A 12,433-nucleotide genomic window follows, 5' to 3' on the forward strand; every position below is an offset into this window, starting at 1 on the left:
CAAAACTACGTCGCTGGGGTCGCCGCGTCATACACAACGCTTCTGCAACATTTCAGAGCTGTAGGTTTAACGGTCTAGACTAGAAGGAGTAGCATTACAACGGAACACACTTCTAACCAGTTAGAGAATATTTGACTATTAATGAGTTTTCGATACTGGTTTTCCAAATATATGATCAAATTAAAATGTGATGTCAAATATATGTGATAATCAATTTTAAATCTTCGACATTTTCATAAAGAATTTTAAGAGTTGTCCTTTGGAAAAGACAAATGAAGCATGTCGATTTTTTTAGGCCTCGTTAAAGGAAACACGAGACGAGAACCGTACGTGTGACTAAAAAATCAAATGTTAAACATATAGACGACATAAAGGCTAAATTTTAAAAGGCTTTTTGTTTCAAAGGTTATTTAAACAATGTTTTTTTTTTAATAAAATTTTAAATAAAATTTTTAAAAAATTTTTTTATTAATATTTTAAATTTAAATAAACGAATTGCTTTAACGGAGAGCTTACTATATGAAAGTGTGAAACTGCAAAAAAAAAACTTACGCTGAATTCGACAACTGAATGAATCCTACCTAATGAGCTATTTATTAGTTGTGATTGCTTTACAAACGTTTGTAGTGTACATTGAAAATTTTGATAGTAGCATTAATTTAGCAGCTTATTTATTATTTATTGTAAGGTTTTTCAAAATTCAATAATAAAAATATAAATAACTCTTCCTTAGCAATCGGGAAAAATTGGTAGTAGTTATGACTAACATTGTTTATTAAGTAATAGCGGCGTTGAGATCCGCCTCTCGACATGCAATGCCTCCAAAATTCAGCGGATAATGAGGAACGGAGTGTCTTAACAATAGGTTTCCTCTGCTCCGTTATATGCGGGATACAGCGTGAAGTTAAAAAAAAGAAAAGTAAAAAAATAAGTTAACATCAACCTAAATAAATAATATGAGGCGTTCTCTACTACATCGTTAATGCAACACGTAATGTAGTCTAATTCGCGTTTTCGCTTACTCAATAAATAGGTACAGGAAATTTGAAGACTTATTTATGGCCTTCTTCATATTTCGCTTTTAAAAAAAGCTGAAGCGATCCTATTAACTTGCGTGATGTCATTTCTGACATTGTAACTTTGATAAGACAATTTAAAAAAAAATGTTAGGTGATTTTGTAATGCTGCCTCATTTTGTCCACTTTTATACATATATTTAACTAGCGGACGCGCGCAGCTTCGACTGCTTATTTGCACCTTAGGGGTGAATTCTAACTATGAAACACGTGTTCAATGTTTTAGAGTCTCAATTTCAAATTTTATAAAAATCGGTGGTGATTTAATGATTTTCTTCTTACAAACTTTCAACCTCTTATTTGCCTAGTCAATACTTCCGGTTGACTTGTACTATTTGAGTAAAAAGTCTGAAAACTGTACATTTCTAGTTGAATCCTAAAAAATAATAGCCTTAAATAACAAAGATCGCGTATTTCGATACTGAAAAGGGAATCAAAATTAATAGAGTACTTCCGGTTAACCTACAATTATGAAATTTGGCAGCTAGCATCTACAGGTAGTGTATGTTCAGGACAAAATCTTAAAACTATACATTTATGGTTCCTAATAATAATAACGTTAAAAGAACGGCAAAGTTTGATATTAAAGCTGCTAGTTCAAATGACGTATCAGATGTAAGGACTTTGGCTTAGCTAAGCCTGAATTTCAGAAAAAGCTTGAGACCTCCAATTTTTGTACAGAACCCTCGGTAAGAGGGTCTACTTTACTCAGAGGGTTTACTTTATACATGCAGTGAATTCTTATAATCCAAATTATTTATATGTAATAGGTAATATAAAATATAGCAGAATTTGAAATACCAAATTATATGTATTTAAAAATATTGAATTATCTTTTAACTGTTTAATTTACAACTTAGGTATTGCTGATAAGTTTTAATTATCAATGTAGTCTAAATAAGAGTCATTACCAAATTATTGCGATATTTGATCTTGTGGCTCCCAGCATTGTAAAGATACATTAATTATGTTACAAGCCTAATATGAACAATCGACTTTATTTATATTTATTTAAAAGCTTGTCATTTAATTGTATTTTACCTTTTAAATCTTAGGTTGTTAAAAAAATATGACAAAATATTAATTGAAAAAAAAAGAAGATATAATGTGTTGATTTAAATACCTAAGTATAAAATTGAATAAACATAAGCCGAAAACAAAATGGTAAAGCTACTATTTTAATATGAAAATATTGAAACAACTTTAGTAGAAAAGACGCAATTGTATAATTAATATAATACGTTTGAAATTTTACAAAAAGCTAAATATTTTATAACGCATAACAATGATTTTTAACCATATAAAAAAAGTTCAACGCCACTAATAAAAGAATAGTTCCAAAATAATTATAACCAATTTAATTATTTTGCTTAAAATAACTGTTTTGACAAAGAAAAGTATCCTAATATCATACTAAAGTATACAAATACAAACAAACGCCATACAAAAGTTTCAAAGCAAACAAATAATCTACAAGCCCCCCGTGCACTCACCCACTTTTTAGCAAATTAACTTCCAATTAGAGTTCGTTCACAGCACAACACTTTCTATATAGTTCGATTCACTTTTAACAATTTATATATTATTTTACACGCGGACGGGCCGAGGGCGGGCGGACGTGCTGTCGACTCGAGCTCTCAACTTGGAAAGTGAAGCGGGCCAAACGACTAAAACGACACACATGCCCGTAGTGGAGAGACGTAACGCATCGCTGTAACCTATCACATATATGGTAAAAATTTTAAACTAAAATTTATATATTATTTACATAATTGCTATTAGGGAATAAAGTTTTTGCAAAAGTTTTTTTTTTTATATTTAAGAAAAATGACGTCTTAACGTAAGTGGGGATACACGTTCATTGGCTGATCTGGGGCGACCGAAACCAATAGCGTCGGAGGAGGAGTCAAATTTTGGTGAGACAAGTCACCTCCCTTATTCTAATATTTGGCGTTCCCTTGGACCCTTGAGCTCGAGTAAGGCGGAGGGATCACAACGAAACAACTAGTATTCCTAATACCTGCTTGTCTACCTATATCTAACTTTATAATTTGAAAACCATTTTTCTTAGTAAATTCTCACTGGAGGAAATTAATTTCGTATTTCTATGATATTAGTAAATTCTTATATTAGTAATTTCCTATATTCTTAAGCAATATACATAATAAGTATATGATTTCACGCTTCTGATAATTTTACATAATAATTAATAAGTATTGTGACCGGCAAAAAATCTTACATGTATTTATATTTTTGCATTTATGTAAATTTATAAATAAATATTACAAGACTAACCTGTCTATGAACCGGCACGTTAAAACATTTAACTGTAGTCCGCGAGCAAAGGTTCAATCGCAATCTCACTCTTGGCCTGAAAGCTTCCGATTTGAAGTTCAACAGAACGCTTAAACTTTGACGACTCACAAACACCATGCAAAATACTTTGTGACCACAACCACCACCATCACCACCGCCACCACCGGAAAAAGTACAAGCTGAGTATATAATTTCAAGAACCTTTAAATATTACAATTTTTAATATACGACATCTATTACAATAATTGAGACAATTTGTTTATTAAATTGGATAGTTGTGCTTGAATTATTTATGAATTTGCACCTTTTCGCGGCGTAAGAGCTTAGTAAAGGGTGCACCTAAGCTGATATGTAAAAGGAAAATTCACATCGATCGAGGAACCTATGTACTCGTAGATATTGTAAAACGAATGTGAAGCTTACGGCTTATGGGATCTAAGTGGGGGCTCTTTACAGGATAACGATCTTTGTGTTATAGTAACTTCTGCATCAAACGCCTTTAGTAGGTAATGTTAAGATATAAAGTATGTGAGAATTGGATTTCTTTAGAGTGCGAGTTCGAATTGATAATATTAGATATAGTTAGGGAGGCGAAGCAGCAAACTGTGGAGTCACTCGAGCGTCATGGAGACCTATTGGGTTGCGAAGCTTAGATGATAACAAGAAAAAAATGTCATATAAAAAATTTCGTTTCACCAGTGGGTTGAGGGGTTATAGATTTTCAAAAATGTAAAAAAAAACTGTTCCATGGACATACTCGAGCGCGTCAGATATTGATATCATCAATTGCCTACGTCTTCTTAAGCATGAAAATATGTTAATCTGACAGTTTCCGTGATGGAGGTGGTCGTACGTAAGAGTTAAAAATGGCAAAAAAAAAATATTATCGAGCGTGTCAGATTTTCTAAGGGGGTGTTAAGTGAACTTAAAAAAAAGCTCTTATGTAATAATCTGACGATTTGGATGTGACGCAAGCTCGTAATCGTTGTTTGAAAATGCAAAAAAAAATCGTCATCTTGAAATACTCGAGCGCGTCAGATTAAGATATATATGGTTCATCTTCATGCCCTAGACGTGATATCTCAAAATCAGACGATTATCTGAAGGGACTTGCTTAATCTGACAATTATTAATATTTTTTTAAACCAATACAAGAAACAAGTCAGCTTTACGTTGTATCCCGTACACAGCAGGGTAGGCAGAGGGAACCTAAGGTTAAGACACTCTGTTCCCCACTTTCTGCCAAATTTTGAAGGCATTGAGTGTTAAGTAGCAGCACTTAACGTCACTGTTTTGCCTCGACACCAGAGCGAAGAAATGGAAATATAAATTTCAATAAATATTTCATCTCCTGGAATGGAGATTGAACCCACAACCAGTTTGTTTTACTGTTACACTTTGTGCCACTGCGCCACGACTGGCCTCAATTTTTTTATTCATTGAACGCAATCAATAGAAAAGCTCAAGAAATAGAATGTAACTAAAAGAATGTATGTTTGAAATAGAATACTTGTATTTATAAAAAAAAAGTACAAAAAAAATTTTTTTTTTCGAGTATTTTTTTTAATTTATCATCTTCATTGATGAGTTAGGGACCAATAAATAAAAAAAGAGTGCGATAGGAATAGAAATACGGTGAGAGGAATATATGCAATTCTTAGGTATATTAAACTTTATCAATCAATTTCTATTACTTCGGTTTGTGGAATTTGTCAGATTATATGTTTTTCGGAATCCTTGAAGGATTCTCTTTAAAAAAAAATAAAAATTAGCCGCGCTCGAGAATGTCTAGATAACGTTTTTTTTTACAACTTTGGAGCCCTCTCCCTCCTTTTCGTCACTCTCAAATTGTCAGATTAGTGGAATATACACGATTTAGCAAGTAACTAACTCACCCTATCTTAATCTGACGCGCTCGAGAATGTCCGATGATCAATTTTTTTTTACTAATCTGATCCTTTATCCTAGACGCGCGGCCATACATAGGAAGCTCATATTTGGTGGAAGTACGTAACCGAGTACAAGGAATCCCCAGTATTTTAATCTGATGCGCTCGAATGACTCCACAAAGTCCCCTCTTCGCCGCCCCTACTAATACACGTTGTATTTCGCACACAGCAGGCAGAAGGAACCTAGTGTTAAGATACTCCGTTCCCCACTTTCTGTCCAATTTTTTTGAAGGCTCGACACCAGAGCGAAGCAATGGAAATACAAATTTAAATAAATATTTCATATCTTCGAGTGGGAATCGAACCCACAATCAGTAACACTTTGTGCCCCTGCGCCAAGACTGGCCTCTTCGAATTGTAATTTATTTTTATTTACTTATTTTGTATAGTCCATAATATATCTAAAATAAAATTAAAAACCTATAAACATTTGAAATATAAATCTTAGTTCTAAAAGTATTCATGAAATACACATTTTGTATCGTTAACCTTCAAAGCGTATCTACCTATTAACGAATGAACTCATTGCAATTTTAGTTTATTCAAGATGACATCTGAAATCTGAAATTATTATTTAGAATAGTAATAATAATTATATAATTGATTGTAATTATTTTACCTTTCGATATGTCATATGTGAATGGAAACAAATTGCACACAACACACAATCAGCCCAAGAAAAATATTTATTTTTTCAGTTTCACGCTTTCAGTATTCTGATATGTTGTCCATTTAATGCATATCCTTATATTGATAACTTAGAAGTAATTAGATACTGCTTACTTACAGCGATTTAATTTTGCGGACTTTCGAGAATAATTAAACTGAGTGTAAAAAAATTGTTTCTGTTTAAGTCTCTTCTCTATAATTAGCTTCTATCCACATAATGAAAGGTAAAATAATTACGGTTCGTTTTTTATATATAATTATTTACGTATAGTAAACAGAAGGAACGCTACACATTCATTCGAGGCAGTCTTGAAGTCCGTGACGTAGCGGATAAGCTCCAAGAGCGTCGCCTGAGATGGTTAGACCACGTTACGCGCCGGCCTGAGAATTATGTCGGATGCAAGTGTCTTGCTATACCAGTTCCTGGAGCGCGACCTCCCGGACGCCCAAGAAAGCGCTGGTTGGATGTCGTGATGCAGGACATGAGAGCCAATGGTCTAACCACCGAGGACGGATTCAAAAGACCGTGCAAAGTGGAGTAGGTTGAGTAGGAAGGCAGGCCCTGGTAATAGCTGGAATTAATGCCAGCAAGAAGAAGAACAGGAGGAGTAAACAGAAGGAACTGGTTAAGACACTCTCCACTTTCGCATTGCGTGTTGAGTAGCGGGGCTCAACACCTCGCTTTTGTCTGGTTCCAGAACGAGTAAATGAAAATATTAAATAATTAATTTCTCCGAGCAGGAATGAATCCACCATACTCTTATTATACCCAAAGCTTTGTTATCATTGGATTCCAAAAATTCTCCGCTGACAGTCTAGCATGAGATACCTGTTTAATAATAAAATAATTATTTTATCTGAAATAGCGAAAAGGTATTATGGGGGTATTATGGGGGTAACAACCCTTAACGTTAAAGGTTATTTTGTATCTATTGAAGATATCTTGATGACATTTAAATTGAACGTCTAGCTATCTATGAGTCAAGTATTATATATACATTATTTTTCGAATTTTTGGGAAATTATAAGTTGGGAAAAAATAGCAGTTTATTTTTTGAGGGCGCTTTTATATAACACCCCGTGAATTGACACTTACTAAAATGATGTAACGTTATTGACGGTTGTTTATAGTATGGTAGAGAGCCTCTGTACAGTGGCGGACTAAGGGGGGGGCGGCAGGGGCGGTCCGCCCCGGGCCTCGGGTCCTGGGGGGCCTCCAAATGGTGCAAATTCCCTTGATCAAATCCTAAATAAGCCTTTGAAAAAACGCATAGTATCTACTTAAGAGGAAGCTTGAGGTTGGAGGGGGCCTCCAATAAACAAATAAATACAAGGATTAGTGCAGCCTGTACCGGTAGTTTACATTATATTAATTAAAATTACTTTTATCTTTCTATTGTTCATTTAGTTTGCATGTGGTTCCAGTTTCGTAGTTTTTTACTTCAAGTTCCTAGGGCCTCCAGACCGATGTCATTTTATAAAAGTTTGCGTACTCACTAATCTGAAAGTGGGGCCCTTCCAGAAGTAGCGTTTGCGTTTATTTTGATAAAGGTATATCTCTATCTGGGAGGATGATTGAGCCATCAGATCGATTTGGGTGTTTATAAGGGGTCTTAAAATAGTCCATAAATAATATATGTAAAATACTTTACGTACGTACTTTTTCCAAAGTGGTTTTGGAAGTCAAATGGCAGTTGCTCCATTTAAAAACCGCCATCCGCCGCTAATATGGCACGCAACAACGTGTCAAATACGAACACTGCTTAAAACGCTAGTACCCAGACAGAAACTCTGCCTTTCAACGTGGAATATTGGCTCTCTAACGGGACGATGCAGAGAACTCGCAGATGTACTTATAAGACTTCGAGTCCAGTGTGCTTTTCTCTAGGAAGCTTGCTGGAAGGGCAATAAGTCCCGCAATAACGGACAGGGTTACCGACTTATATACACCGGGTCACCCTCGGGTAAAAACGGTGTGGCAGTAGTTCTTTCTGAAGAGTTTCAGAACTGGCTTCTTGAAGCTGATGGTCACTGCAATGGCTTCATGCGTGTAAGGGTGCTGATTGAAAGCATTACTACAAACTTAATCAGTGCCTATGCGCCGCAGGCCGGCTGTAGCGTGTCCGAAAAAGAGTCATTCTAGGAGCAGTATGAAGAGGTTCTAGTTGCTCTACCGTCTACAGAAATGGTTTTAGTTGGGGGAGATTTGAACAGTCACGTCAGTAAGGTTGCTGAGCCATATGAACGTGTTCACGGGGGTTTTAGATACGGTCTTCGTAATGTAGAGAGAGAAAATATTCTAAGAACACCTATATTGCGTCTGATCTGGGCGTCGCGAATATGTTTTTCCAAAAGAACCCTCAGCACCTTATTACTTATAAATTGGGTCCCACTCAACTCAAATTGACTACATATTGACCAGACGGTGTCATATGGGCAGAGTAACTAACTGTAAAGTAATTCCAGGCGAAAGCCTGACGGCCCAACATCGTCTCCTTCTGGACTTTAACGTCACCCCGAAGAAAAAAGTCGCCGAGAAATGTAAGCCTCGGGTCAAGACTGACTTCATAGCAGAGATGACGGCTGATATACAAGAGCATACCTGTTATTTTATACGGCAGTGAATGCTGGCCAGCACTATCTCGGCACATTCAAGAGTAGGTAGGTAGGTAGTCTTGGTGTGCGTGACGTAACGGATAAGCTCCAAGAGCATCGCCTGATATTCGATAGGTGAGACCTATCGAACGCCGAAGGAAGCGCTGGTTGGATGTTGTGATGCAGGGCATGAGAGTCAATGGACTCACTACCGACGCACTTAAGACCGTGCAAAATGGAGTAGGTGGAGTAGGAAGGCAGACCCTGGAAATAGCCGGGATTAATGCCAAGAAGAAGAAGAAGTACAGCGTATTTTGTCCCAATTTTAAACAACCTTTAGGACGTCTGGCAAGAGTAAAGCCTACGTAAAGGGTTTGGTTATAATATTTTTTTTTTACATTTTTCTCAAAAACATACTTGAATACGAGGGTTTTTACTTTAAGGTAGGTGAGCTTGTACCTTAAATTGGCGCTATCTTCGAAAGGGACTCACTTTCAAATTAGTAAGTATGCATACACTCTTACATACTTATTAGACTATTACTCTTCAAAATTTCAGGTTTACTAAAATAACGTAGGTCTGGGGTCCTGGGATCTCAGTCTATTTTATTTTATACGCGGAACTAATATTACTATAGCGTGTGAACTATAACGCTCATGAGGATAAATTATTATCTTTATTGAAACTAAGCTTATGATTGAAGCTTCAGATGACGCTCTGGCTGTAGTACTAGATAATCTTGTAGAAATTTACAATGAATTTGAGAATGATCAGGTTTTACATCTAGAGCAGATGATCTGCCTCCACCTATACCTATCTATCAAATGGTAGTAATAGAGAATATCAGTGCTCGAACCATTCTTATTTCGGTTTTGATTCAAATTCCTCTTTTCTTCCGTACGTTATTTAGACGGATCATAGCTTCTTTTGTTATCCCGTCGTCTTTTTCCTCTCTCTCTCGAGGACACGAGAATTTCTTTACTAAATTCTACTACATGTACTTTTGATATTTAGTATTTTATAAACATACACACTAATTTGTACATGAAAAAAAAGTGAAATGTAAAGCTCATGGAGGGGGGGGGGGGTGGGTTCTGGTCTGGGGGGCCTCCTTTGACTACACCGCCCCGGGCCTCCGACGGAGTTAGTCCGCCACTGCCTCTGTACCTATCGATTTCACCCAATTGATGTTCGGCGATTTTCAGTGGTTCAGCAGAAAATATTTGAAATTTGCAATTTTTTTAAAAATATTGGATACTTAAAGAAAATTGACAAAATACAGTAAAATTTTATTCTTATCACGAGAATTAAATAATAAAAAAAAAAACTATTTAATCATGTTTTTTAGATATTTACATAAGTGTTTGTATTTTTCACCAGTCTACCAGTCTACTATAATCAGACAATGTTTATAGGGTACAAATATTTTAATATTGTAAAGATTTCATAGCATAAGAGGTACTTAAGTCGCGAATTAGCTAATGCACTTTAGTGCCTGTTAATATTAACTATTATTCGCTGTAAAAAGAATATTTTTCAAGTTATTTTTTGTTCTGTCTATTTTAAAACGGAATAATATTAAAATATACTTATATCAAAATGCAGTAAAATTACGTTTTTTTTTTAAAATAGCCCTAAAGTAATTAAATACACGTTGAAAGTTTGTGTGGATTTTTTTTTTAAATCCGTACAGATTTTTATGTACCTATGTGGTTACACATTTTTATTTTTTATGAATGTATGTTGTTACACATTTTTATATATATGTTGTTGTCGCTATGTGAATTAGTATGTTATTCTATACACAAACAACGACGACAAATATTATTACCATTGGCCGCAAATAACCGGATATCAAATGTGCAAGTACTGCAAAGCTGTACTGCTGGCCAGGCACGTACCATCAACATTAAATGTAAGGTTCACCTCTAGTGAGTGAAGAATCGAAATTGTTTTGGAGTACCACCGCAAGCAATAGGATCTCTGAATTATTATTTTGTAACAAAAAAATTTGAAAAGTTTGAGAAAGATTTTTTAATTAAACATTTTTACTTCACCAATATAGTTGTTTTTATTTAAAATCATGTTATTTACAATAATCTTTTAGTATATCTTAAAAGCTTCCATAACATTTCCACTCTTCCTAAGCATCGCAATGTATAGTATAATATACATTCTTAAAAATGCGATAATCTCCGTACGTGTAGCAATGTATATAATATAAATAGCGTTTTTCCGAAATTTACATATTATGATTTTATAATTATTTTTTTTTATGTTTTTTATAGCCCAAAGAAGCTACATTTACCAGTAAACATTTTTTTGCTTTTCTTAAAAAAAAAATTTTTGCGAAGATAAGGGTTAATTATAATTGTTCAAAAATAAACAATGAATTGATTTTCATACAAACAAAATATATTGTTGTTAATATTTAATTGTCAATTGCAATTATAATTTATCAAAAGTGTAAACAGGTAATAAAATATTAGTAGGTATATTAAAAGAAATATAAATATGTTAAAATATTTTATTTTATATCACATATTTTATATATACATTAATCACAACTGCCTGTTCCTCACTTCTAATGATTTCACTGAACTGGGGTTTCCTCTCAAGGGGGAGTATCATCAGTTTCTGCCTGCAATTTTACATATATATTTTTATTGTAAATAGTAACAATAAACTTAAAATGTAATGAATCGGTTAATTTAATACAAGTTTGTGTTATGGCATTGATTTTTTTAAAATAAACTTATAATAATGGTGAGGAAATTGTAGCAACAGTGTGTAACTGTAATGCAACTGGTTGTGGTTTGTGACTCTGGGAAATGAAATATTTAATTCAATTTATATTTTCATTTCTTCACTCTGGTGTGAAGGCAAAACACGGCATTGAGTTCTGCCACTTAGCCCAGATTCATCAGAAAATGGGGAACAGAGTGTCTTAACACTAGGTTCCCTCTGTTTACCAACTGTGTGCGGGATACAACATAAAGCTAATTTGAGTGCTTTGATGTTATAATAATCATGTGCATGATTACACATACTTGTCTTAATTATCTCTTAAGTAATCATATCAAACAAAGCAATCTCTTTTTATAATAGAATTTTATATAAGAAACAAAACAAACAAAATTTTATATAAATAATTGTTATATGAATGTAACACAACACGGCTCATCAATAGACAGAAAATAGAAATATTTACTGGATGCAGTTTTTGTTAAATTCCCAGCAGCTATTGCTGCTGGATATATATTTGTGAAGCAAGTTTTACCCTTATAAGGTGTTTTATATTTGCATGTAAGTATTTTGTACGCGAAGCGAGAAAATATTATTTTATTAAATAAATACATATATTTGAATTTTTCTTAATGTCATTATTTCTTTCATTTTCTTCTGGTATATGTTATATAATTTCAAGTCCGTGGGAGTTGTATCCCAAAATTATTATTTCTATATTTATTGCACAACTGAATAAATATTGGCATTTATTAAATATGTATAATAAAAATGCAAAAATCATTGAACACAGTGTTATTGTCAATTAACTGCCACATGCGACCTGTCATTTAAAATATGATTGATTTTAATCGGTTAATGACCTAAAACATATTTTCCATTTTCGTCCATATTAGACTGTCAATTAATTATTATTTGGTATTTTAAAAATAACAAATTTTTTAGACCACATCCACAGAGTCAGTTAGAGAAAATTACCACCTCTTGTAGCAATGTTGTAATCTTTAGCAGTATATTTTAATTGTTTTGCAGAAATACTATTTGTGTAAATATAATTAAAACAAATGTTTATAAGCAATAAAG

General features: G+C 33.9%; 1 protein-coding gene and 1 long non-coding RNA gene across 4 annotated transcripts in view; both read right to left on the reverse strand.

Annotated features, from left to right (window-relative positions):
* Nucleotides 1-2,854, reverse strand: part of LOC146527222 (uncharacterized) — a 63,977-nt gene extending 61,123 nt beyond the window's left edge. The window contains exon 1 of one of the 3 annotated variants that reach the window (XM_085206540.1): nucleotides 2,574-2,854. In XM_085206540.1, coding sequence (XP_085062666.1) covers nucleotide 2,574 — 1 coding nt within the window. In that variant the 5' untranslated portion in view covers nucleotides 2,575-2,854. Of the gene's footprint in view, nucleotides 1-2,569 lie in introns of all 3 variants that reach the window. The other 2 variants (XM_085206542.1, XM_085206541.1) reach the window with 2 other exon arrangements.
* Nucleotides 2,855-11,118: 8,264 nt separating this feature from the next.
* Nucleotides 11,119-12,322, reverse strand: LOC146527224 (uncharacterized). Its single transcript, XR_014879287.1, has 2 exons — nucleotides 11,817-12,322; nucleotides 11,119-11,246 (listed from the first exon to the last, which is right to left on the reverse strand). It is a non-coding gene; the product is annotated as an uncharacterized LOC146527224 (long non-coding RNA).
* Nucleotides 12,323-12,433: the final 111 nt, after the last annotated feature.

This window comes from Heliconius melpomene, chromosome 21, assembly GCF_056956725.1.
Source record: "Heliconius melpomene rosina isolate 202511_hmr_F chromosome 21, ASM5695672v1, whole genome shotgun sequence".
In the NCBI taxonomy this organism is placed as follows: Eukaryota; Metazoa; Arthropoda; class Insecta; order Lepidoptera; family Nymphalidae; genus Heliconius; species Heliconius melpomene.